Source organism: Scatophagus argus, chromosome 10, assembly GCF_020382885.2.
Source record: "Scatophagus argus isolate fScaArg1 chromosome 10, fScaArg1.pri, whole genome shotgun sequence".
NCBI classification, from domain to species: Eukaryota; Metazoa; Chordata; class Actinopteri; family Scatophagidae; genus Scatophagus; species Scatophagus argus.
In genome coordinates, this window is record NC_058502.1 from 4,286,906 (window position 1) to 4,312,255 (window position 25,350).

At 41.8% G+C, this 25,350-nt stretch overlaps 1 protein-coding gene across 2 annotated transcripts in view; it reads left to right on the forward strand.

Annotated features, from left to right (window-relative positions):
- Positions 1-800: 800 nt before the first annotated feature.
- The window catches only part of LOC124066420 (homeobox protein Meis1), a 188,137-nt gene continuing 163,587 nt past the window's right edge, over positions 801-25,350 (forward strand). Inside the window, exons 1-2 of one of the 2 annotated variants that reach the window (XM_046402769.1) lie at positions 801-1,562; positions 2,778-2,848. In XM_046402769.1, the coding sequence (XP_046258725.1) occupies positions 1,526-1,562; positions 2,778-2,848 (108 nt within the window). In that variant the 5' untranslated portion in view covers positions 801-1,525. Of the gene's footprint in view, positions 1,563-2,187; positions 2,849-25,350 lie in introns of those variants that run through there. The other variant, XM_046402771.1, reaches the window with a different exon arrangement.

Sequence of the window (25,350 nt, forward strand, 5' to 3'; positions counted from 1 at the left end):
CATTCATTTTCAAAGAACATTTCTTCAAGTTGCATTTTTCTGTTTGAGGGCTGTCTTTACTACTCTAAAAAGTAAAAGTACAGTGGGAAGGTTATAGTATTATTATCATTATTATTGTTACTGTGTCTGGTCTATGTCAGTGTGTTGTTTTTGTGTCCTTACGCTGTCTTAATATTTGCATTTTGTTCTGTAGATCTACTCCATACAACAGAAATTTTCCCATCGCGGTATTGAAGGGTCATTTATCCAAAGCTCCCTTGTGTATATAAACAGTTAATGAGTCAACATGCACAAAGTCGGCCTCCCATTCATCATCTCTGGAGTAAACACTCTAAATTCAATCTAATTTTTCTCTTTCTCAGCTCTGGGAGGCAGATAACATCAGGCCGCCAAATCAAAGCAGTCAAATTTATTACATCATGAAAAATGGCGATGCTGTGTAAAGAAATTCTTTATCATGTAAAGTTCCCTTTTATTCAAAAATGTACTTTGCTGTAGTTACTTGGATGTCTGCACATTCATCTCATGGAGGAAAGTTGCTCTGTGCTTCCCTTAAATCTTACCTAAGCTGTGTGTGTCTGAACAACACTTTGTGTAAAAAGTGACACTATGTTTTCATTAAAGCTAGTGAAATGGGTGGATTATAATTCTCTGATACATTCACAGAGAGCGCTTGATTTTATGTTTACAAAAGCTTTAGCAAGGCTAAACACAAATGGGGTGAAACCTGCAAGCCAGACTTCAGCTGCTGTCTGTGATCACACATGACAGCCTCTGCTGGCTGGTGCTAATATCAAACGCACCCTTTGAGTCAAGGTGGGCTATTCAAGCTGCTGCTGTGCCCACTCTTACAGCTGTTGCAGTTCCCTGCTCCTTTGCTAGCTAGCTTCTGAGTTTTAACACCCGTCTGATACGAGTCTTGGCTGCAGTGTTGAGAATTACTGCACACTGGGATGACACTGTTGCTTTAGGATGGCTTGCAGGAGGAATTAATGGTGTTTATGCTACATGCTGCCTGGACTTAGCAACCCTGTTGGTTGTACAGTATTAGCTGCAGGCCTGAAACACACAGCCTGAAGCTTGGAGGTGTTCCTGTCCTGTTGCGCCTGGGACCACAGACAATCTTTCAGAGAAGTTTCACCAAGAGGCTGGAGATCACTGCCTGCTTCACCTCGTCAAGCTAAGTGTTTGCTTTTTGTGTCTTGCTAACATGCTGGTCCTGAGTTGCTGTTGGTCTTCCTGTTTGAGAGAGCTGTGAGCATGAAGCCTGCTGTTTGATATGCTCTGCTGCTGCTGTAACATTTGCATGAATGTTGGTTGTTGCATGAATTTCTGCAGGTGGATTAACTTGGTTATTATTTGTGGTTTGGCATGTTTGGCATTGAGATGCTTTGCTACATGTGTGGAAATATGAATGTAGCATCTGAGGCCTTGAGTTGAGGCCTGCACTGTTTCTGCAAACAAGTAGTTGTTTGATTATGCTGATAACAATGTTAATTGTAAGCTGACTTTAGAGGTGATTAGCATGAGTGTTTTCATGGCATCTCTCACTTCATATTCAGGTAAGCACATATGTACACTCAAAAGCTGTGGACTCGAGTGAACTCGCTTTACCAGTCAAAGTGCTGTGACTACATCTGTTCTGCGGGTTACACTTTGAATTACACTCAAACACACTTAATGCCAAATTTCTTACTGTATATACTGACAAATAATCTGCTGATAATTAACGCTGCATTTATGCTATGGACTCCTGTGATTTTAACATGTGTGATTAACTAACTGCCTGTTGCTGTGCTGTAACTTACTGCTGCCCATCAGGAGTGTTTGGTTTAACTGTGTCCTTTTTTAATATATACCTTTTATCGTCTTTTTACCTTATGACCCACCTACTTTGTTTGGAAATGCCTCCACACAGTAGATTTCACAGATCTGTATCTAATGCGTTTTCTAAGCTGTCTGAAACCAAACCTCCTTCTGTACTTTACTGTTTTCTCCTGAGGAAACTGGCTCTAATTTAACTGGAAGACTGAAACGAGCTGCTGCTCAGGCAGGAGATGGTGGAAATGCCATCACCAATGTTTTGAATTTTTAGTTTTTGTTTTTGCTTTCATGTGGAACATCGATGCTTGCAAGCTAAAATTTCCTCCCAGTCAGCCCAGGTCCACTGAAGAGTGTCTGACAACAACCTTTTTATTAACATTTGCTTCCAAATATGCATGTGTGGTTCTGAAATGATGTAAACACACACAAAAAAAATACATGCTGTATACAACACTGTAAATAAACCATTAACATTAAATACATCTGCATAAGTAACATGGATGATTACTGAGACAAACCAGTCATGCATTTAAATACACTCGCACTGCCATCTACTGGCAGGGAGGGTAAACACCAGCTTGACCTACTTCGGCTGTGCATCCACTCGAGCAACCTCTCCGGCCACATTAAATATCAGTGCTAACAGTAGCAGCTCTGCGCGCACAATAATCCTTTAGGTTAAATTAAATTATGAGCTGCACCAGATGAGACACTCATTAATCCAGAACTTGACTCTCGCTGGGTTCATGGATATACACACAACATTAAACCACATGTAATCAAGTTGCTAATATACTTCCGTCTATCCAGATACATGTAGGTCTGTTTTTTTCTTTTGGCGTTTAAAAAAAAATTCCTCAAAGTGGAAACCGACTACATGAAAAAATGGTTTTATTTCCATTTTTGGTGTAAAATGAAAACCAAAAAAGTTTTTAATTGTACGTGAATTACAGATTATGTGGTGATACCCTGTCCTGCCTGCCAACGAGCTGGACCGTCTTCAGCTGACCACAGTCTACATCAGGTAAGATGGCTGCATCATCAACAGGTCTGATGACTTGAAATGACTGAAACAAGTAATTATCAACAAAAACAAGGACATTAATTATTTTTCAGTTTCCATCTACGTAAGACTGATCTAATATTGGTATCCTGTCACAGTGTGACAACTAGCAAAGACTCTCAATGACATTCAGCCATCATTTTATGGTTTAAACCTGTGCTTTTGCTGCTGTGACGAGTCAGAGTTTGCAAAAAGGTTGTTAGTTGTTGCTTCACCTGTCACGTAAGGTGGGATATGCAATACGTCACAACCCCCCCCTCTCTGTCTCTCTCTCTCTCTGTCTCTCTCTCTCTCTCTCTCCTTCTCTCTCTCTGTCTCTCTGTCTCTCTCTCTCTCTCTGTCTCTCTCTCTCTCTCTCTCTCTGTCTCTCTCTCTCTCTCCCTCCTTCTCTCTCTCTCTCTGTCTCTCTCTCTCTCTCTCTCTCTCTCTCTCTGTCTCTCTCTCTCTCTCTCTCTCCCTCCCTCCTTCTCTCTCTCTCTCTCTCTCTCTCTCTGTCTCCTCTCTCTCTCTCTCTCTCTCTCTCTCTCTCTCCCTCCCTCCTTCTCTGTCTCTCTCTCTCTCTCTCTCTCTGCGGTAGCTTTGAAATATGTGTTATGTACGTGTTTGTCGGTTGTTTTCCTGGTGTGTGAAACGATCTCTGCAGGCTAAATGATGTCAGTACTTGAGGTGTATTAAATAACTCCAGACCTGACGTGGTGTCTGAATAGTACAGCCTTGAAAACCTCCCTGAAACCGGAGTGTGACAAAGTTCCCCATCACAATAATACTTTGTATGGCGTAGAAGAAATGACGGAAGAGCAATATTTTATTTCTGCAGGTCTGATAGAGTTTGTAAGACCTAAAATAATTTTAATTTTCTTAAAATTTTGTCATCCTGTTCCCCTTCAAAAACTCCATACTGGGTCCAGTGTGGAGAGGAAGTTTTGCTGCTGTGACCTCCGTGGGTCAAAACACTCAAAACATGGGCCTGTTGTACTGAACTTCTCCTACATCCAGTTTAAACCACCGCCCTTGTGTCGGCGGGTCGACTTAAATATGAATAGTATCTGCTACTGCCAAAATCCTTGGCAACTCGCTGCACAGGTAATGCAAGGCTGGCAGTGACGAATGATGCATTGCAGGGATGAACTGGCATCACACATTTTTGGCAATATGAACAAAATGAAATAAAGATGACTGGCCTCTTCAACTCAAATAACAGAATGTTTTGGTTAGAAGTTTGACCCTTCCTTCATCTTTCATAACATTTTCTCTGCTCAGTCCAACAACCCCAGTCACCATAGTAAATACATAGAAGTTTTTAAGGGGGTCAATTTGTCTCTAATTCAAACCACACCACGCTGTGCTCCCCCCCTTCTTCTAGAGACCCCTTCTGAGTATCACAAAACATTCATCAGGCCTGACTCCCCCTGACCTTCCTGCATCACCCCCCCACCCCCGGCTAATCAGGATCAAACCAGACAGCGTCTCTCTGTCTGTAACTTTTGTACATGTACATAAAAGCCTCCTTTCCCTTGAAGAGTGCTTGCGCCCCCAAAGCCCCCCTCTTCCTCCCGCTGCCGCCCCCCTATCACAACACTCCACATTCAGGTGATAAATGAGGTTGCCCCAGTGTGTGGTATCGGGTCAGAGGTCGACCTAACAGTTCCTGTGGGGTTTTGAGGGCAAACTGAAGTCACTGGGACGCGTTGGTTGCCAGTCTGGTCAAACTGCAGTCCTGCATCCCAGCGTCTCTGCCACAGCTCCGTTCCAGTTTGCGCCAGCAGAGGGAGACAGAGACTCACATGACGACTCATTTCATCCCAAATGAGGAAATTGCTGGTCGGTCAACAAACGTTATGAAGGATTTCTTCAAAAAGATTTTGCGAATAACATCCCCTCCCACTTGAGCAATGATGATTCAAGTAAAATGATTTTATTTGATCCCTTCTGACATAGTATTACCAACATAAACCCAACCCATAAAATGTGCCATCTTTGTGTGTGTGTGTGTGTGTGTGTGTGTGTGTGTGTGCAACATGATGTAGGTCAGCACTGGGGTCATCCAGTGTTTAGTCTGTGTTTTTCTTCTCCAGAATGGCGACTGCTGCTTTCCGTTCACATTGAGATTTTTAATTTTACCTTCTCATCAAGGACTGTGGTGGTGATGTGTAAAAACGCCAGCATGCAATGTCCAATGCCATTGATCATTCCAACATTAATCTTTCCTGGGTAACCAAGATATAGACACGTGCATGTGCTGTGTATGAAACTGATATTTTCTGGAATACTTTTTGGTAAAAGCTTGTATGTACCTGAGCTAGATCAAACCCATAAGAGCAAGCATAAATTGAGATTGTGAAAAGAAGATTTTTATTCAATAGATTCTTAAGAGTCCCTGCTCGCAATGATGTTATGATGAGACTATAGCTCTGACATAAAGAGGCAACTGGAATAGCATTAACTGATGTTAAATTACTGTTAAATTCATCCTCTAAGCAATCTTGTACTTTCTTGTACACTTTATAAGATACGTGGTTATTTATGTTGGGGAAAAAATCCTTTTGTAGTCATGGCAACACATGCACATGCAGGTATTTTCTCTGGTTAATAGGTGACAAGCTGTTAAAACCGCTGTGCTTGTATCCTACTCAGTCAGTGCATTAAAAAGTGTGTGACAGCAATCCCACAGTATATTATCATTACTGCACAAAACGCCTCCTTTTTAGTCCAGTCTCTCTCTGTTAGTCTTTACTCTGTTATAATATCAATGATGCTTATAATCATTAACTAATTTGTGAGCTCTTTGCAGCACCAAAGGCCATAAACATTCACATGAGAGGCACTGAAATTCATGTGTGTAGGATTTAGTGCCATCTAATGGTGTGATTGCAGACTGCAGCCAACTAAACACCCCACATGTTACGCTTTCCTATGGTGGCTACAAAGAAAACAAAAGGCTTTCTAGAAGATGTAACTTATTCACAAACTTCTGTTGGTCACTGGAGTTTGATTTCCCCACGTGTGTCCTCATTTGCCAAAACTGCCCCCTCTTGGCTGGTTTCTAAAAAGTCAGTGTGAACAGGAACCGGACTGGAACTTAAATGCAACACTGCTGTATTTGTCCCCTTGGTCTGATCCAAATGAACTGAACTACAGGTGTGAAAGCACCCTAAATCTTCTTAAGTCCAAACAGAATACAAACACATGCAGTCTACTAAACCTCGCATGCATATTTCAACTCATGTCCGGCTTTGCAGTACTATAAAAATATACACTCGCTGTGCCACAAAGCTTGGCCTGCATGGCTCCAGCAGGCGTAGTAATGGTTCTGGGAGCCAGACTCTGTCTCCGTCGCCAGGACCCGGCTCCAGCCCCTGCGTGTGCGACAGCAATTTCCTAAAGAATCCACAGCAAGCGCAACACTTCTCCTTTTATTTTTACAAACCCCCCCCCCCAACCACACGCACACACACACACACACAATTCTGAGAAACACAGAACAGTCACTTGCAATTACAACTCATCCAAGAGTATGATATACAGTCCTGTCAAATCGCCAGCAGGCCCACAAGGGAAGCAGAGGGCCATTTTTTCCTCTTTGGACCATACTCAGTCTGTCTCTCACTGCCTTGTTCATAGAAATACAAATGTGAGATAGAAACAAAAATACATGAATACTAATTCCTTAAATTCAACCGTTACGTGATTCCTTTCTGAGATTGTCTTATTTGAATATTATTTAGATGCACGAAGATGTTTTAAAAAAAAAAAGTCTGTTTATTTGACTTTCCCATCCTGGAGGTTTATTAATTTAGTTTGCCACAACTGTTAAGGCAGGAACGGCTGCAAGTTTGAAAAAAATGTACCGTATTGTCATAATATTGAGTCACAACACTGAAAAATAATTTGACTGATGCTGATGATTCACGTTGCTGTACTGTCAATATCGATACCCCAAAATGGTATTAGAGGTAGTTTTCAAAAATGATCTGCAGTTGCTGGTTGCTTATCTACATTGATGGAAAGCCTCATCACATGTATCAGAAAGTCCAAACATTTGAAATTATTCATGACAGATCTGACATAAACAGCTTATCATCTCTGCCTGAAGCCTGCTGTAAACAAATCCACTAGTGATCAACCAACCTGACTTAATCTCCCACTTAGATTTCCAAACAAGCCTGCACAGACCTGCACGCACACACACACACACACGGGTGTGCGCTCTTCACAGATCTTAAGTCCTGAGTCCGTCAGCAGAGAACAAGCAGAAGTTTATGAGATTAGACGTTTGGCATCAACTATCAAAGCGAGCAACAGCAGAAACCGTGTTCGTTTTAAAAAAAGGGATCTGTGTGTGTTTCTGTGCATACTGTGTGTGTGTGTGTTTGTGTGTGTATGTGTGTGTGTGTGGCCTCAACTAAACAAGCCCCAACAGCCCCTTTGTTGGCGAGTTGCTCCAGGAGAGCGTGTTGATGGAACCGCATCGATGTTCGGATTAGGGCACGCCTCTGTGATCAAGTGCTCAAACACTAGATAAGAGCGACAGAAACACCCTTTAATCCTGGCTAACCCTTTTCTAAACAGGATGGGATCCTACCAGGCTCACTGGAGGGGAGGAGGGCTTTAAAGAGTAGCCCAAAATTTAGCATCAATGCGGTGTTGGTACTATGGTTTATTTATTATTATTATTATTTTTCTTTCATCAGTAGCACAACGTAAAGTGTTAGATATGACAAGTAAATTTTTCATTTTGAGAAATGCGCTCATTTGTTTTCTTGGTGAGAGTTAAATGAGAGAATCGATCCCACCCTTATGTGAGGGAGAAAACAGTTGGTCCAGCTGCTTCACAACAAAGTTATGTTTTGAAGTAAACATGTATGATCGGACATTTTTTGCTGTATGACAGTCAAAGTTTGCTGCTGGATAAAACCTCTGCTGAAATGACCTGACTTGGCTTATGAACAAAAGACTAGCATGTTGACAACTTCACACGCACGGCCAAACATCAACACAAGACATAGCAAGCTGTGACTTTTCTGATAGCAACAAGGCCAGCTTTTTTATTTCCCAAAGCTCTGGCCAATGACAACGAAAAGCCAGGCCAAGAGTTAATCTCATCCAGCCTTTTGCTGGGCCAGTGTCTTTTCCTGCACTCGGCTTCTTCCATCACCATCCTCTTCAGTCTCTTCTCCTCTGTCGTGTTGTCTCTACAAGCGCCTGGGTCTGGTTATGTCGCGCTACGCTGTTGAATGGTTTGTGCCAAGCGCTGACTGTTGCTCACTTTGACATCTTTCACATGAAGGTGAATCTCTGCTTCAGTACGACAGGAGGTGATTGTGACCAGGGCCGAGATAATGAGCACTGGTTTAGTATGCACACATTATTGTTCTGATCATCACACCGTTTCCTACTTTAGGCAGTTTTGTGAAAGTCCCTGTTGGTGTAATGGTCAGGTGTCCCAATACTTTTGTATATATAGTGTAGCTAATTTTAAGTATTTGAACAGCCAGTGCTTTTGTTTGCCCTGCTGGATCGCCCATGTTGAAGTATGGCGGTTTCACATCAGCTAAATGCAGCTCCAAAAAGTTTTTTCTTTTTTGTTTTGGATTGTGGCTTGCAGCCTCGTCTTATGCATCTCTTGAACTAATACCTGCCAGCACGTTTAAAACCACAACTTTTTCTTTTCGGTAGAGGTGAGAAATGACAGTTGGGAGACTGACACTCTATTAAAGGTACTGGCGTGTTTCAGGTATTGTTTCTTCTTTACAGGATAGAAGAAAAGACAAAAATGAAAACTTCCATCCATTCCCACATTTAGCTCTCTCTCTCTCTCTCTCTCTCTCTCTCTCTCTCTCTCTCTCTCTCTCTCTCTCTCTCTCTTTCTCTCTCTCTCTCTCTCTCATCATTTTCACCCATAGTTTCGCACGATTGTGCCACAAAACTGTTGAAATCGGATGTTAAAATACCTTTGCTTTAGCAGCCTGTCAGCTTCAGGCTGACGTGTGAAAAGGTAATACAAGCCCGGCCTCTCAGTGAGGACCCCCCCACTCCCCCCCACAACACCCACCGTCCTTATTGCTTCAGTAGCTGCACCAAATTCACACTAACCTTCTCCAGACCATCCCAAACCAATGAAGACCACAACCTAAGTGTTTTAACACCTCATTAGGTGTCATTCAGTAGCCCTACAATAAATGTTAAGAATTTTAAACATCACCAAAGGCTGAAATTCATTTCCCATCAATTGAATAATTGATTAATCTGCAACTACTTGGTAATAAAGCCATCATTTGAGTCTTTGAGTCTGTCCTTCCACCTTGTCCAGTATAAGGATGCGGTTGGGACTGTGGGTTGGACAAAGTAAGCAATTTGAAGATGTCACCTTTGACTATGGGAAATCATGAGGGATGTTTAACTGACTAAATGAGTAACTGATTAATTAAGAAAAAACTGGCAGATTAATTGACATTGAAAATAACCATTATAATGGTTATAGTCATGGTAATGGAAACTATAGTTGCAGCCCTTTCCGGTGTTGATGTCACTTCTGAGGTTTGACCGTGTCAAACTTGGGCGGCTTGCTTCTGAACTGTAAAATTCCAGGCTTGTTTTTCTGTTGTATTCTGTCTGAACAGTCTTAACGGTGTAGCAGGGATGTAGAGCTGGGCAAACCCACCTATCAGTGGCAGTGGTTGCCTCTTGGCTTGTGAGCATTGCTGTTTTGACCCCAAAACAATGTCCCCACAGAGAGAGGTGAGGAAGGTGAGGCATCCCTCCCTCGTTACTGCCACTGAGGGGCCTTTGAGCAAGGCCCTTTAAGGCTGCGTTCAGACACAATTAAGCCTTGCCTGAAAGAACAGAGCTGTCTCATTCATTTGAATGGAGCCAGTCTGTCTGACAAAAAAAGCTGAACCGACTTTTGCTGCAAAGCAAATTTCACATTGTCTGGCATGGTTGGCCAGTCAAATACATGCAAGCGGACATTGCTAATCGGTTACTTTATAATGTTAAACAGTTTGTGAGTATTACACACTTACAGATTGTTTTTGGTGTCTGACAACCCTTTAGTGAAACTGTTAGCCCAGGTGGACTTCCTGGATCGTCTTTGTCTACCTCAGGAAAAAAAAGAAAAAAACACATCCTCACCTGCATTGTTTCAATGTGATGCCTGCCCAACCAGCTGGGCTTTTATTAAAATTTACCATAGTTAACATCCTGGTTAACTAGCTATCTGGTTAAGGTTTGAAATGTCCTCTAGACACGCCGGCAACAGCATTATTTTATAGACACGCCTTGTCCTTTCTCAATTCATCAACTCGAAGCGCTCAATTAGGATGCTGTTGACAAGAAAAACGGCAAGTCGTTACATCTCAGACATGACAACCCCCGAGCGCTCTTACAAACAAGGATTGTTAATTCCTGGGCCTAGATTAAAAACACCTGTTGGTAAACAAGACAATTATTCTGTTCAGTCCAATGGGGAGCAGTGCGTTAATCATACAAGCATCCTCCCCTGTTAAAAGGCAACCTGATATTCCCCCACAGAATTCTCACTGATTAACTCGATACTCCTGACTGTTTAAAATTCATCCCACCAATGAGCAAGAAACTGATCTCCTGTGTGTGTGTGTGTGTGTGTGTGTGTGTGTGTGTGTGTGTGTGCACGCAGTTGTGTTCTTTCCCCTGAAAGATCCTGGAAAGTGTATGCATAAAATATCCTGGTCCCTGGCGTAAGCACAATTAGCTGTTAAATAAAATACTCCTCGACGCTTTTGCAACATTTTAATTAGACCAACCAGCTGAAGTGAGGGCCCGTTTTAGTAAAATAAACAGCCCTGTTTGCCAAGAAAAAGCTCCCTGGAGGTAAAGACACTAAGTGAGGTTGCTTGGGGCAGGAAATGAAGAGATAGCAGCAGTTCACCCGAGGAGCTAAAAGATGTTTGTTTCTTGGATAACAGAAATGTTTGAACGCTTCCTTAAGCCACCAGCGTTTACCTTTTCCATCTTTGTACCAGCATGAGTCAGTAGCTCTTTCATGCATGTGAAATAATGTCATTCTGCTTCACGATGGATTACATTAAATGGTTCTGAGGAATAACAAGTTCTCTCTGTGTACACAAAGATCTCAGAATGTCCAAATACATGAGAAAAGCTGCATTGTGTGCAATCAAATAGCAATTTTAACAGACCTTAAGCCCCAAAGGAAAGCTGTGGAAGAGACGGGATTTCACTGCATGATCGGCTAATTGCTCTCAGTTTGTTGTTTGTTTTTTGTTATGTATTTGTCTCAGTTGTGTTTATATTGATTGTTTACATGCATGCAGCTAAAAAGACGTCCTCTTGACATGAAGTTTAATTCAAGATTTAATTGAAGTCAGTTTAAAATGCTTGTGTTTGAGGCCAAAAGAAATTGAACGGTGACACGCAAAGAGAAATTTAGTACAATAACTCATTACTGTACTTGAATACCGTTTTTTTGTAATTTATAAAATCTGCATTTCTGCTATCGTTCATGTGCAGTTAAACTCTTTGTTTTGGTGTAATCAGGGAAATTCTGAATATTTTAGTGAGAAAGCTACACCCCTGTTGGTCACTGCTTTAGAGAGCAGAGAGATTAGCAGATGGGATGCGTTTGGAATATATAACAAGAGAAACACTGACATATTAACTGTAGAGTTAAATTCCAGTGGTGGCTGTGCAGGATTGTTTCTGTCTTGTGTGATCCAAACATTTTCAATAACTCCAGAGCCACTCCAAAGTCAAGTCCAAAAGCAGATAGTTATTTAAAAAAAAAACTAATTTTGAAAAATTTACAACGTGTTTTTATGCGGACATTGGAAGCTTCGTTTGGAAACGCCAGTGCAGCCCTGGTTTGCAAGTTCCAGTCATGATGTGATCTTGGCGCTCTCACAGTGATGGTATGTAATTACATTATTCATGGTGTCTTCAGAAGCACCACTTCTGTACCTGAGTATTCAGTCCTCCCTTGTGATCTTGCATGTACTTGAGTAATATTTAAATCGAACAAAACCACTTTATTTGTGTAGGATGTTCTCGTACTCCGTCCACCGCTGTCACCACCTCCACCTACCAGAATATGTGATGTTAATGTGAATGAGGCTGGTAATGCACTGTAGCACGAGCAGCACGGCTGGATATTTTGAGACTGAATTGCTGGCCCTGCTGCAACAGCTCAGGTTGACATTCCAAAAAACTGCTGCCTTAACATTTCGTCTCCATCAGGAGCCATGAGCCTGTTCCAGGTGACACTTCCCATCCAGACATCTGCTTTCTAACTGGTATCTTGAGAGGTAACTGAGGCAAAAAAAACCAAAACAAAACAAACAAACAAAATGACAAACTGAAGCTGAAGCAACCATTTCCTCTCTTGTTCAGGCGTCTGGGGTTTAAAATGTGTATTCTGGTAGAGAGAAGTAATGGAGGTTGAACGAGGGTGTACATCAGCATCACGAAGGAGCAGCTCTGCTTTATCGTCATGGTGATTCCTAATGAGACACTTCCTTCCTGCCTCCCCATCTTGTTGTCCATTAACTGTGTTACTGTGACAAAGAGAGAATAAAATCCTCATGTCTCTCTTAGTTTTTGTTTTTCACTTTTATTTTAGCCAGTTAATTATACAGTCCATACTTATCCCCTTTCTTATTCTTCACTTCCATTTATAAAGCGTGTCATATCACTGTTCTCCATCTCTTGTCGACTGTTCTCACTCCTTTGCTCCATGCAGAGTGTCATTCACAACAGTTTTCTGTCTCTCTCTTTCGTTCTCTTTTCTCTTTTGCTCCAGACTTTCCCTTGACGTGACACCTGGCATACTGTCATATCTGTAAACGTGTTGTCGGGGCCATTTTCAAACATTGTCAATCGTTTTGTTCCGTGGAGGCTCTAAGGTGGGAAATATTCCCAAGAATCAAACCGAGAGTATTGTCAACACATAAGAAAATAACTTGCAGTACTGTGTGTGTGTGTGTGTGTGTGTGTGTGTGTGTGCGCCAGTGGGCTCCAGAAGTGTTTGTATTTGTAATTTCTTCATGCATCAGGGATAAACTTAATGTGTCTGAGTGAACAAATAGGAAACAGGTAATTCCTGCATCCTCAGTCCTCACCTGCACACCTCAGTCCTCTGATCACACAGCTTTTAACGTGAGACCGAACGTGCTCTTAATTGTGCCTCATGCTGTGATTCTTGGTGCCACTCACCTTCTGTTGCAGGGCATTGTGGTCACATGATCTCCACTGGGGGGCAGTATAACCCCAGTGGTAAGCCACTGGTGGGCAAACAAGGCTCCCCCTGGATGTCCTCAAGTTTAGTGCTACCCTCTGAGGGACGGCGAAGTGGAGGGGAAAGTCACTTAGACCAATATGTCAGCTTCTTTATCAGTGCGATAAGGACTCCTTACCTATTTATGAATGAAAGCAATATTTTTAATATACATCATTAAGTGAGTATAACATCAGACCTGCCAGTTACATTTATTCTGCGAAATAAAACAAATTATTATGGTTTGATGGAAGGTAATCTGGTCTGGTCTGTGTTGGTCAGTGTAGATAAGTTCAAGTCCAGGTTTTGTATTTCATTATTTATTTTTCTTCTGACTTTTTTTTTTCAAAGGTGTTTCCTTAGTCGACGGTGATGATGTGAGTGTGTTAATACACACCAGTCACAACTTAAATTCAAACATAAAGAAACTAGAAGGTCAGACTTGGTTGTGACGAAGATGAAAAACTCTTCAGCAGAAGAAAGAGACTAATTTTTACTTTGTTGTAAAATGGATGCAGTTACTTTGCTTGTTTTTTAAAATCTTCTGGTGAATGAGTTGCCTGTTTTGAGCTCCTGGCGTATCCAGTAAAAGACTTTTCCTTTTCTTCTTTGTTTTCCCTCAGCTTTCTTTGCTTACTTCCTCCCTCTCCACTTCCACTCTCTCAGTTCTCAGTGAGTGCGTCTCGTATCTTTGCTGCAGCTATTTACAGCCACATAATACTAGCTAGATAAACTCTTTTGATGTACCACAAGCTCCTATCTCTTCTCTCTGTCTTTGATGGGAATAGGTTTAGACATGGCAATCAAGACGTATTCACGTGAAGGGCATTGATTGATTCTTAGATTATCTTTCAGTGCGAAGTTTAGATTTCTTTCTTTAAAAGGGTTTATTTTGAACATGGTCACAATCAGCTGTGTTTTCAGACCAAAAAAAGTTTCCATGATGGGGAATTAGCTTCACAGACAAAGTCATTGCAAAGTGAACTCAATCTCTGAGTTCAGGGCTGCGCAAAGGTGGTTTGTGGCCATCTGAGACGATATTTTTGGCCCACTCAGGGTATCTGAAGTGTGATAAGGTATTATATTTTGTTGGTTTTCATTCAGTTCAATAATTTTTGAGAGATTTGGTGATTGGTAAGTACTTGTTAGACTGCCAGGCTGCTTGAGGATATGTTTTAGCACAGTTATTGTTATCACTGTGTCAGAATGTCTCTTGGTGGCAGCGACGCAGAGACAGATCTCAATCTGCAACATACTGACTATTAGTATAGGGACAACAGAACTGCATTATAGAGGCCAAGAGGCAAGACATATCACAGACAATACTATAGTCATATCAAGCTGCAAGTGTAGGCTCAGCATCCAGTGACAGATATTGTTTTTCAATATTGTGTCCCTGAGAGAGAGAGAGAGAGTGTGTGTGTGTGTGTGAGAGAGAGAGAGATAGGGGTGTGTGATAGTTTGTCAGTCCAAACAGAGTCATAAAGTGCTGCATGGTTAAGCCTGATGAATTAATAACAGGGAGGCAGATGGGTCCCAGGGGCACTGTGGGAGCAGAGCAGCATGGAGAGCAGATATCACACACACACACACACACATACACACACTCACACACATTGCCAGGTCTGCATGCATCCATATAAAAGTATAAAGTCAGATACTCATTTACATCCATATAAAGCGTAGGACAGAGAGTGACACACGTGCATTTTCCTGAATACAGACAGACACACACACACACACACACACACACACACACACACACACACACACACACACACTAGTCTTGTAATGTGAGGGTGAATCACACATTTAATCACAAAATCTGACCCTCTACTTTGTTTACTTGACACGTAATTACAAGGACAGCTATTCTTCCACTGACTAAAGCGTTGAATCCCTGTTGGTGCCTTTGCAGTCCTAATGAAGGCCAGCAGAGGTCAACGCATTGATGAATGAACCCATCAGAGAGCATCGATGTAGCACGGAGGCGTATTTTTCATGTTACCTGTTTTGTCTTTTGCATTAAGGTGTTTTTGATTTTTTATATGTGAGTGCTCGGTATGCTGGGATACTGTACCTGTAAGCCCTTCATGGGAGAGACTGAGTGAGTGTAGCTGGTACTCAGCTCTCATGATCCGCATCTGAATCATTTTAATTGCCGAGTTCAATTAAAGCTGCCCGGGGTTACAATTTATTGTTGTTAAGATGCACCAGTCTTACCAGGCTAAATCATAAAGCAGAGCTCCCATTACTCTCTTATTTTCTCGTTATCGCCTCCTTTCCTCTGCGACCTGGTTGTTTTCCATCTTGCTGACTGTCCCAGTGCTGTAGGAACAAGTAACTGTGGTTGAGGGAAACCAGCAGCCTCTTTTATTTTGACTCACACAGCAATCTGTTAAGGTGACATCACTTACAATAGACATGGTGGCTGTGATTGATTCAGTTACAAAGTGGCCTCTTTTGCATCTTTTGTTCATTTCTGTTGCCTGCAGTTAATTTTATTAGATGATGTAAAATGATTTCTGCTGAATAAAATTAGTTTTTTTATTCAGCTTTACCAGTGACTTCTTCTAAAATCTGTCAGTACAGCAGTACGCTGCAGCTGCAAGTACAACTGGAGCTCACTTACATTAAAAAAACAAACTGTGGTGTAATACAAGCGATGGACTCAGCAAGGCACTGATGTAGCATAATGGTGGTTGTGGGTGTGAGCTGATGACACACCAGAACGAGGTGCCAGCGGAGGCTGTGTGGTAATTTATGATGGGCAGACAGGTCAAGGTTGTCATGTAATCTTCTGTCTGGTGGAGAGCAATAAGTGTGCATGTGTGGTAAGAGGGGAGTGGATGGTGTGTGTACATGTGTGGGAATATGTGCGGGGTGTTTGTTTTGTCTTTTGAGAAGAACAGCGCTTAAATGTAATTGTTTGTTTTAGTGCTTTGACTTGTTCTTCATTCTCTTTTTACTGCTGGCTGACAAAATTATTGGTCCAGGCTGCGTGATCTTGCTTTCTGGTTTTCTTTCTGATCACAGTGCAGTGATTCATGGAGCATTGTGGTTTACTTTGTATGTGAGAAATGACTCAGAAATGTTCATGTTTTAGTTCAGGTCAAATCCTCCTGATATTTGATTGCATTCGTAGAAATTTAAAAAAAAACAACAAAACAAAACAAAAAGGCATTCAGGCAACTGTTTTCGCTTATGACCCTTTAATTTCTGATCCTGTTACTGCTGCTGTTGTTATGATGATATGCTCAGCAGCCTGTTATGAAACCTGGGTCACCATCCCACCTTAAACCGTTAAAGACATGTGGTAACTGGTATAAATTATGGCTTTCTGGAGGATTCTCATCACCAAAATTCCAAACTTCTTTTTTCTTTACACAAAATGACGATGTGGATCGTGGCCACTTACTTTAAAAATGTATTTGAAAGGGATTTTTAATGGCCAGTATGAACAGTGGAAATGATTAAAGTGAAATCTGTTTCAGTGTTCAATATGTTAAGACAAACTTTGTGGCAAAATTCTGAAGCTGTCCTTCAAAACCCATACGATCAAAAACATCACAGTTGGCAACACTTTTGTATGTTTATGACCTTCCTTCTGTGTTTCCTGGCTGATAAGATCTGGAGGTTTGCTACCTTTGTCCTTCACTCACCAACTCTCATCATCCTCCTCGTTCTTTCTTTCCTCGCGACATTTAACAGGAGCGGATCTCAGCCTTCGCGGAAGCAACAACTTGGTAATGACAAATTAATCCTCTTGGAAACAAAACAAAATATCTATATTTCATCAGGTGGTGGTGAGGGTCGTTTAGTGTTGTCACAACAATTCGCACGTTAAAAGGCCTTTGCTCTTCTCAATCCGCCAAGTTGAATAATTGAAAATATTTTCAGCGACTGTCAGACCAGGGGATGCGAAGCCGAGGCACCGTCTCTGTGAGTCTCGCAGCTTCTTCTCTCTTGTTTTCTTAAGCTCTGACATGGCGTTGCTGCATGCCTCTACGTTGGAGTGCGGATGATTTCTCACTTGGGTTATACGTGGCATCAGTGCGGGTATGTGCTGAGACTGCCCAGCTTTGGCTTAGCGAGCCAAAAGTCTCCACACAGGGCTCGGATAAATATGGATGGGCAAATAAAACGCATACAGATGAACAGTATAAAGTGGGCAAAGCAGGGAATATGCTCTGGCACACGGACAGCTGGATGTAAAGAGCACCACTGGCACATACACAATCACAGAGACTCTGCTGCACAAAACCTGCATGCCTGTGAGTCTGTATTTGGGCTGTCAGGCCGATGGCAATCATGCATGTATGCAGTTGTGTGCATTGTTTATGTGCGTGTGCCAGTTTCTCTGTGTGTATACATATGCATGTGTGTGTGTTGGCTGCCAAACGTGGAGAGCAGGAAGAGGAAGAGGCTAGATGGTTGGAGGGGGTGTTTATTTATTCATTACCCAGCGGCCTCCGTGGTTTCAGGGGGACATGGCAACACTTGTCCTGGGCCCTTTAGCACTGGTCTGTTTGTGGCCTGCTTTGGCCCTGCCAGAGCCTTCAGTTCTCAACTGCTCTGCCCTCTGTTCTCCTCTATTCCTTCTGCTTTTTAGTCTTTTTCCTTTCCTTCCTTTTTTCCTTTCCCTGTTGCTTCTCATAGTGTTCAGTGTTGGCTTTCCTTCTTTGGTTCCTTCTTACTTTCTCTCCGCTGTGCTCTGTGAATCTGTAAAGATTCTTTATGTAATGTGCAATTCCTGGTAAAGCTGCATACTCTTTTTTTCTACTCTTTCTTTGCTTAAATAACAGCATGTTTGTTTCACACATTTTTGTTTTGTTTTCCCCCTTGCAAACAGCTCTTCTACTGTTAAGTGAAGTGTATAAACTTGTAGCTGAGATAAATGGCACAAAGATTTTTATTTTTCCGAGGGAAAATGTGGGCGTGTTTGTGTCTGCTAATACTCCTCCCTTCCAGCAACGCTCATCAGCAGCTGTCTCAGGGATGTGCGCCTCTTCCACAAAAGGTCACACAAATAAATGCATGCACATTTACACTTCAGTCCTTAAGGCGCTACTCCAGCAGAGCTGCTCTTCAGATGGCCGAAAAGCTTCGGAAACCCCTCCTCTCACAACATCTTCCAATGTTGGAATTTCAGGAGCCGCGCCTCACAATTTGTGTACCTTTCCGAAAACAACAATCCAACATTCACACCCGCTTCTTGCTGGGATTGGCCAGCTCTGTGAAGGTGAGAGAGACAAGCTAGGATTTGATCTTCCTTCCTGTAACCACTGAACAATATCGCATCCCCCCAAGATTTTGCTCTCACATGGCTTGCAAAGCAAGAGCAAACACAAATAAGTCATATTAATACAAAAGTCAAAGAATAAGTTCTTGAGGATGGACATGTGGCATAACGTAATGCTCTGCTCTGCATGACCTGACTGGGCTAATCTGCCCCATGGTGGGAGATCATCGATTCCCATAACAAAAGAACTGAGCTAGTCGCACATCTTGCTCCTGACCCCTTCCCTCCATGCTTGGCCCGGGCTCATGTTCAAACCCCAACCCAATCAGTGGTCCTACTGGGGGATCAATTCCTCAGGCTTTGGGGTGTCAGATGTGATATGGCATTACTCTGGCTGGGTGGCGTAAAGGAGCCCCACCACACTGATGCTTCAAAGCTTCTGGTTCTCCTCACGAGTTGAACCATTCAAATTAAGATTCAGATTGGTGCTGCGAGGTGATGAGAGGGAAAGAGATGAGAGGAGCTCGTGCTGCCTGCTCTCTTTTGTTTTCAGCAGCATGTTTGATTGGTACAGTCACCTCTAATTGATTGATTCTTGTAGAATTTGTTTGGTGAGGCGAGAATTTTGTGAAGGGTGTTTGTAAATCATTTACGATCATGTTGTGGTCCGGGACCAATCAAAGATGAAAGAAGACTATTCTAAGATGCTTAGCGGGTTTAACATTAGTAATGGGGGTTACTTTTCAGGGTCAGAATCGTCAGATGAACATCTGTACCAAATTTCAATAATTCACTGAAAAGAAATGTCACTGAAGTCAAGTCAACCACATGGTGACACTGGAGGTGACACCCCCGGATCACCAAAGTCAGCAGGAGTCACCTGACAGGTTTGTCTTCATGTGCAAACCTTCTGTCAATCCATCCAGTGGATGCTGAGATATTTCACAACATAAGTGATAACTTGTGATAAGTGATAACTCTGATGGTGCTAGATGAAAAGTCAGCGATCACTCAAGTCATCACAATTCATCTTCAGGACACCGTGGATATCTGTCCAAAATGTCATGGCAATTCACTGGCAATTCCAAATCAAGAGGCTTTAGCCTTTTCTGAGCCTAAACGACTGTACAAAATTGAATCTGTCTAGCTGCTAAGAGTCTGACCTTCTCTTGAGAAACGCTGCTAGCATGGCTAAAATTCTTGTTGACGGTGAGAAACTGAGACGGAGGCCTTACTGAATCTCATCAGGTTCTCCGTCATGATGCTTTGAAATGTAAGTGTAGTGACAGAAGTTGGCTGTGTGGTGGAAGCTGCAGATGTTACACATGTGTGCACACACACACACACTTTCACTGTTTCCCAGGTTGGGTCCATCAGGTTACATACACCTGAAGAGCCAACATGGTAATTCTTTAACACAGTCCACAACAGTTCTTCCATGGCTAAGATTGTGTCCACAAATCACTACTGATTTAAGTTCCACTTATATATTTGATTTTTGTTTATAGAAGTGAGGTAAAACTGGATTTCTATAGGAAATAGCTGACTTTGCTACTTCATTAGAATTCATGAATGCATCCTGTGTTTGGGCTGGGAGGCTACAGTCTACAACACTGAAAAACACCCAAAACTAAGAAAAATAAATCAACGGTTCAGTATCACGTTCGGTGGTGGAGAAAGCAGTCAAATGCTTATTCAAAGTTAAACAGCAAGTTAAACTGAATGATTAATTATCTCATACTTGTCTTCTCTGGGCAATTACACCAAAGGTTTCAGTTTGGGATGGAGTTAGTGACCAAACAAAGAGAAAAGAGAGAAGACAACAGCATGTAAGGAAACTGTATAAAGAGATAAAATGGCAGCCATGGAAAGAAGAAAGAGGGGAAAAAACACAAAAGAATAAAAATTTAATTGAAAAATAAAAACGATGTTATCCCATAAAAACATTCTAAATGGGCTTGGTAGGGCTGTGTATGGCGGGAAGCCGCACGATGTACCTAAGGCACTGCAAAGTGTTAACATGAAAAACACATCAGAGGGGAGGGAGGAGGGAGGGCCAGGCGGCCTGTGGGGGTGTGCACGCATGGAAGTGCAGACATGTGGCCAAATACGTCCCACTTTGCAATTAGTGTGCGTGATATGACTGCATGTAACAACGATGTGGGTCAGATTTTCCATTAATGGTGCGAACACTTCAGAGAGTAAATTGCACATGTGGTTACAAAACATAACTGGATTAAGTTTTACATTTTTACAGTACAGTATGGAAGGTCCGTCCCACCTCAGCATGCTGAGGTCGGTAAGTGAGGCGACGCGTCGTTCTTTAACGGGAGAAATGTTATGTATCAAGAAACTCATCTGCAGTTGATGGGAGAATTAAGACAACATGGATCCACCTGTTTTTGTTAAAGTGAAATTATATCAGGAACAGTCCAACTTTCACTGCTGATTTAAAAAATTTGTTATTGTTTAGGGTATTTACACAAAACCCAGCTAGCATTGATTCCCCAGGCAGTAGTTATATTGTAAAAGTAACAGTTTTTTTTTTTTTAAGGTACAGATAAAATCAGGTACAGTAGTGCAGATCGGTTAAAAATTTCAAACTCAGGCCTCCATGAAGTTGCAAATCTTTTGTAGTGACAGATAATTTACACAATCACTGACACTGACAAATCTGGCAGGTTGTGAAAAATGAATTTAAATGTACTTTTAAATACTATAAGTATTAACATTGAATAAGAAGAGGACGTAGTTTTGGAAGGCTGAAGGTTTGACTCTCAAACTGGAAAAGTCAATAGGTAATGCACAATTAAATTTTCAGTATGAATTATGATTAAAAAAAATAAAAAGCTGTGCTTGTTTCTGTGATGGTGATGTTTTCCCCCTCTTGGTTTGGTTGGAAGACAACAGTTTCAGATACAGTTTTTAATTTCCTGTGTGGGGGAGCGAACAAAGTTGAAACTTGTCAGGCCCTCGACAAGTCTAATTAGAGAAATAAAATGCCTCAAGCAAAGCTTTAACAAAAAGGTGTGTTTGTTTGTGAGGTGCAGGTGTGTGTGTATGTGTGTGTGTGTGTGTGCTCGCCTGCTTGTCTGTAGCACACACACACACACACTCACACATTCTTCTTTTATTTTTAATGATGATGGAAAAGGGCATGTTTGCTTTGCATATCCCAGATTCCCAGATTCTTCCGCCAGTGGAATGATTGAGGCAAAGTAAAGAAAGAGATGAGCAAAAAGAAAGGGAATGAAAAAAAAAATGGTGATGGAATTAGTCAGTTAAATATCTTGGGGACTTTCCCATCTTTGTCTCCTCTGAGTGTTTACATCAAACCCGTCTAAGCATTTAAGTTTGCAGGAAGCCACACAGGACCCGCAATCATGCAGCAACACTGACAGGAATGCCCTAAAACTATTAGGTCTTCGTGTCTCTCACTCTCTCTCTCTCTCTGTCACACACACACACACACACACACACACACACACACACTGTTTCTCATTCTGTTTCCGTCTTTCTCTCACCCATCAGTTTAAACGGAATAATAAAACAGTTGTAAACACAGGCCGTTTAAGAGAGCATTTCACAGAGCCTGCATTCTCCGGTCTGTTCCTGAAGAGTAACCAGTGGGCTGTTCCGCATTCACAACAGTCAATACATCCATTTAAAGTAAAATATGTCAAACCAATATGAACCCCTGAGACCTCTTGTTAAAAGCTCTGACTGTGGCTGTTTAGTCACCACTGAGGTCATACGAACCCTTAACCCAGCATCTAAGCTCAGATTACACCACCTCGCATTCAACCCATCACTGCTGCAAGATCAAATAATATCTTAGGATCTGATCCAGAACCTGTAGCTAATAGCCACCTCGACTCGCTCGGCTCCGGGACTCATAATGGAATGAGCAGAGCTGTGGACTTACTGCCGTTTTGCCCCGAGGCTGTAATCAATTTCCTCTTTTGAGGGGGCCGGGCCATGGAGTTCACTGTTTGCAGGGTTTGATAAGAGGAAGCCGAGCAGGGACCTTTAGTTTGGCCTAATGTCAGGTTCACCATCAGATAAACAGACTGATTTGATCTCAGTGCTGCAGGGAGGAGATGACTGCTGCTGCACTCAGTGGAATTCATACTATGTGACTGTGTGTGTGTGTGTGTGTGTGTGTTGTGAACTAACAGTTGGCTTGTGGCAGTGCACCAATGTGTGTATCTCTGTGAAAGTGAATGTCTTCGATTGTGTGAATTGTGTCAGAAAACATGTGCCCGTACACTTTTACACAAAGCCAAACAAACCAAACAAACTCATGACGGTGACAGTTGGGAATATGTGCAAAACAAGTGTTGGAACTATTAGTTTGTTCACTGTTTAGTAAGAAAATATTTTGATAAGGGATAAGGGATAAATTATTTATCAAGCATAAAGGCTAACAATTTGCAACTTCCTGAAAGGTCAAGATTAGCTCACTTTTTTTTTAATCAAATATATTTTTCAGTTGTACAGCGATGAATCGCCAAACAAGCTGTTGTACAAATAGAGAATATAATTTGAATGAAAAAACAGTCTGTGTGAGTTTAAAAGCATCATGTGACCACAGAGGGATTTTCATATTGTCATGCCAACACAACAAACTGAATCAACAAGGATGAGAAACACTGAACGGTGAAACTATCCATCAAGAATATGAACAAAACACACATATGGCCCAGATTTTTAACTGTTCTAATACTGATTTTGTTGGCCCACTTTAAAGTTTTTAATTGCTTGCATATATTTTTTTGTCTTTTATGTTTGAAGTCATTTTTTCACCATCCTGTTTGTTGTCGCCAGGAAGACTAAAATCCTAATGATGAAGACTAAAATCTGCCCCGATGGCGCACAATATAAAGTACATCACAGGTTGTTGATCTTTCCCAAGATTACTTAATTGCTAAATAATTTTAGAAAGTGTACATCTTCATAATCCGAAAAGCATATCTTGGGTCTCATAATGAAAATGTACATGTTTTCATGCCGTGTATAGCAGCATTTTGCATTACTCGTCTTCTCTTCTTATTGTGAGGCTTTAACCACAGTGCCACGAATGTCTTCAAGTGTAAAGCACGAGTCATGTAAACTTTTAGTGTTTTGTCTAATGCTCTCATCCATCTATCTCACCATTACTTTCCCCTTTTAATTGCCTAAAACGCTTCAACCACTAAACCCTCAACCTGTTCACATTAGATGAGCTCTGTTTGTGCTCTGATAATCTCTCTCAGGCGGCTTCTCAACAGGAAGGCTGATGAGAGGGTATATTAAGGCTGTTAAACCGTTGAGGAGGGCTGGGAGCTTCTGGGAGCCCAAAGAGACACGAACCTTTATTGGAAATGTAATTTTTGTTTGTCTACAATTACCTCCCTGCTCATTTGTTTTACAGACGCTGTTGTTATGGTGGGGAGTGTGTATGGTAGATTCTCCCAAGGATTGCTCTTCAGAGAGGTTGCAGTTTATTACAAATGGGAAAGCTTTCATTGCAGATTGCCCCAGTGCTGCATAGGGGTACGTGACCCATCTCAGACGTACTGGGCTCTGCTCTGCAGGACTGAATTTACTCACAAAGTGCACAGACAAGAAGCTGAGTTGTGTGTGTGTGTGTGTGTGTGTGTGGACATACACGTGTGGTATGCGTATTGTGTTTTGAAATGATAAACTATGAGCTAACTAGCGAGTGTGGGTTAGATGGTATGAAATTATTGAAAGGAAGGTGCGTTTGTACAACACACCCTGACATGTGTATGTGGTTTATGGATCCATATGGTTTAACAGAGGATTCGGTGGGCTGGTTTACATTAAAGTATGCTTGAGTTTCCTTCTGATGTAGCTGAGGTATTTTCATTTTAGCCAAGATTTTTTACAATTGCATATTAATAACATGCATGGAGTGCGGCATAAAAGGTATCTTGATTTTGAAATTTTATACAACCCAGAAAATGTGGCAGCTGATGTCTTGTAGTTGAAAACAACCTCCCGTGTTATTGTTTGGAAAAATGCTGATGACTTATGAGTCTTCTACTCATCAGAAACAAAAACATGATATGTTTTATTTTAGAAAATGCTGCTCCATGACTGCTGGATGTGAAAGTAGGCAACTGTTTTACATTTGCTTTATGAACTTTATAAGACAATAATGTTGATGTTGTGTGTGTGGTTGTGGGCTGCAACAAAACAAATCAGGGTTAGATTCAGATACTTTCATGCGTTTATGAGTAATAATAACTCTTCTGTATTTATGTTGGCACACTCCTCTCCTCTCTCACATTCAAGTGTCCCCATCTAATTTAGGACCTTTCAAAAAACAGGAATAAATAAAAGAAGAATTAAAAAAAAAAGCAATAAGGTGTATCTGTTTTCTCATTTTGTTCCTCTGCATATGTGTTGTCCAGCTATTAACAGCTAATCGCATTATCATCAGTGAAAATTTCTTTAATAAGGTCGCTGCCCCCTGACCTCCACCCTTATAAAAGAACAGGGCGGTTGTAGTCATTAGTTTGCCCCACACTGGGAGGCACCATTATCGCTCCGAGGATGACGGTGGGATGGGGGGAAGCTGGAGGGGTCGGGGAGGGGCCTGGGGAGTAGGTAATTTGATTGGTGCAAAATTAGGGACTTCTCTGTTGAGGCATTATGGGAGGGTTCCTGGTGGGTCATTTTAGCTCCACTTCCTCCATATTTCTCAGCTTGATTAAAAATTGATCGGCAACGGCAATGTGAATATATTATTGGGGCCATTATTCACCCCTGACAGATAATTGGATGGTACACACAACTCTATTTTCTTTGGGGGCAACGCCATCACTTGTGTGGCTCTAATGTGTGTGTGTGTGTGTGTGTGTGTGTGTGCGTGTGTATGGGAGAGAGAGAGAGAGGGAACGAGAAGAAGATGGAAGCAGAGTGAAGAAGAGGGTGAGTAAGTACTGGATG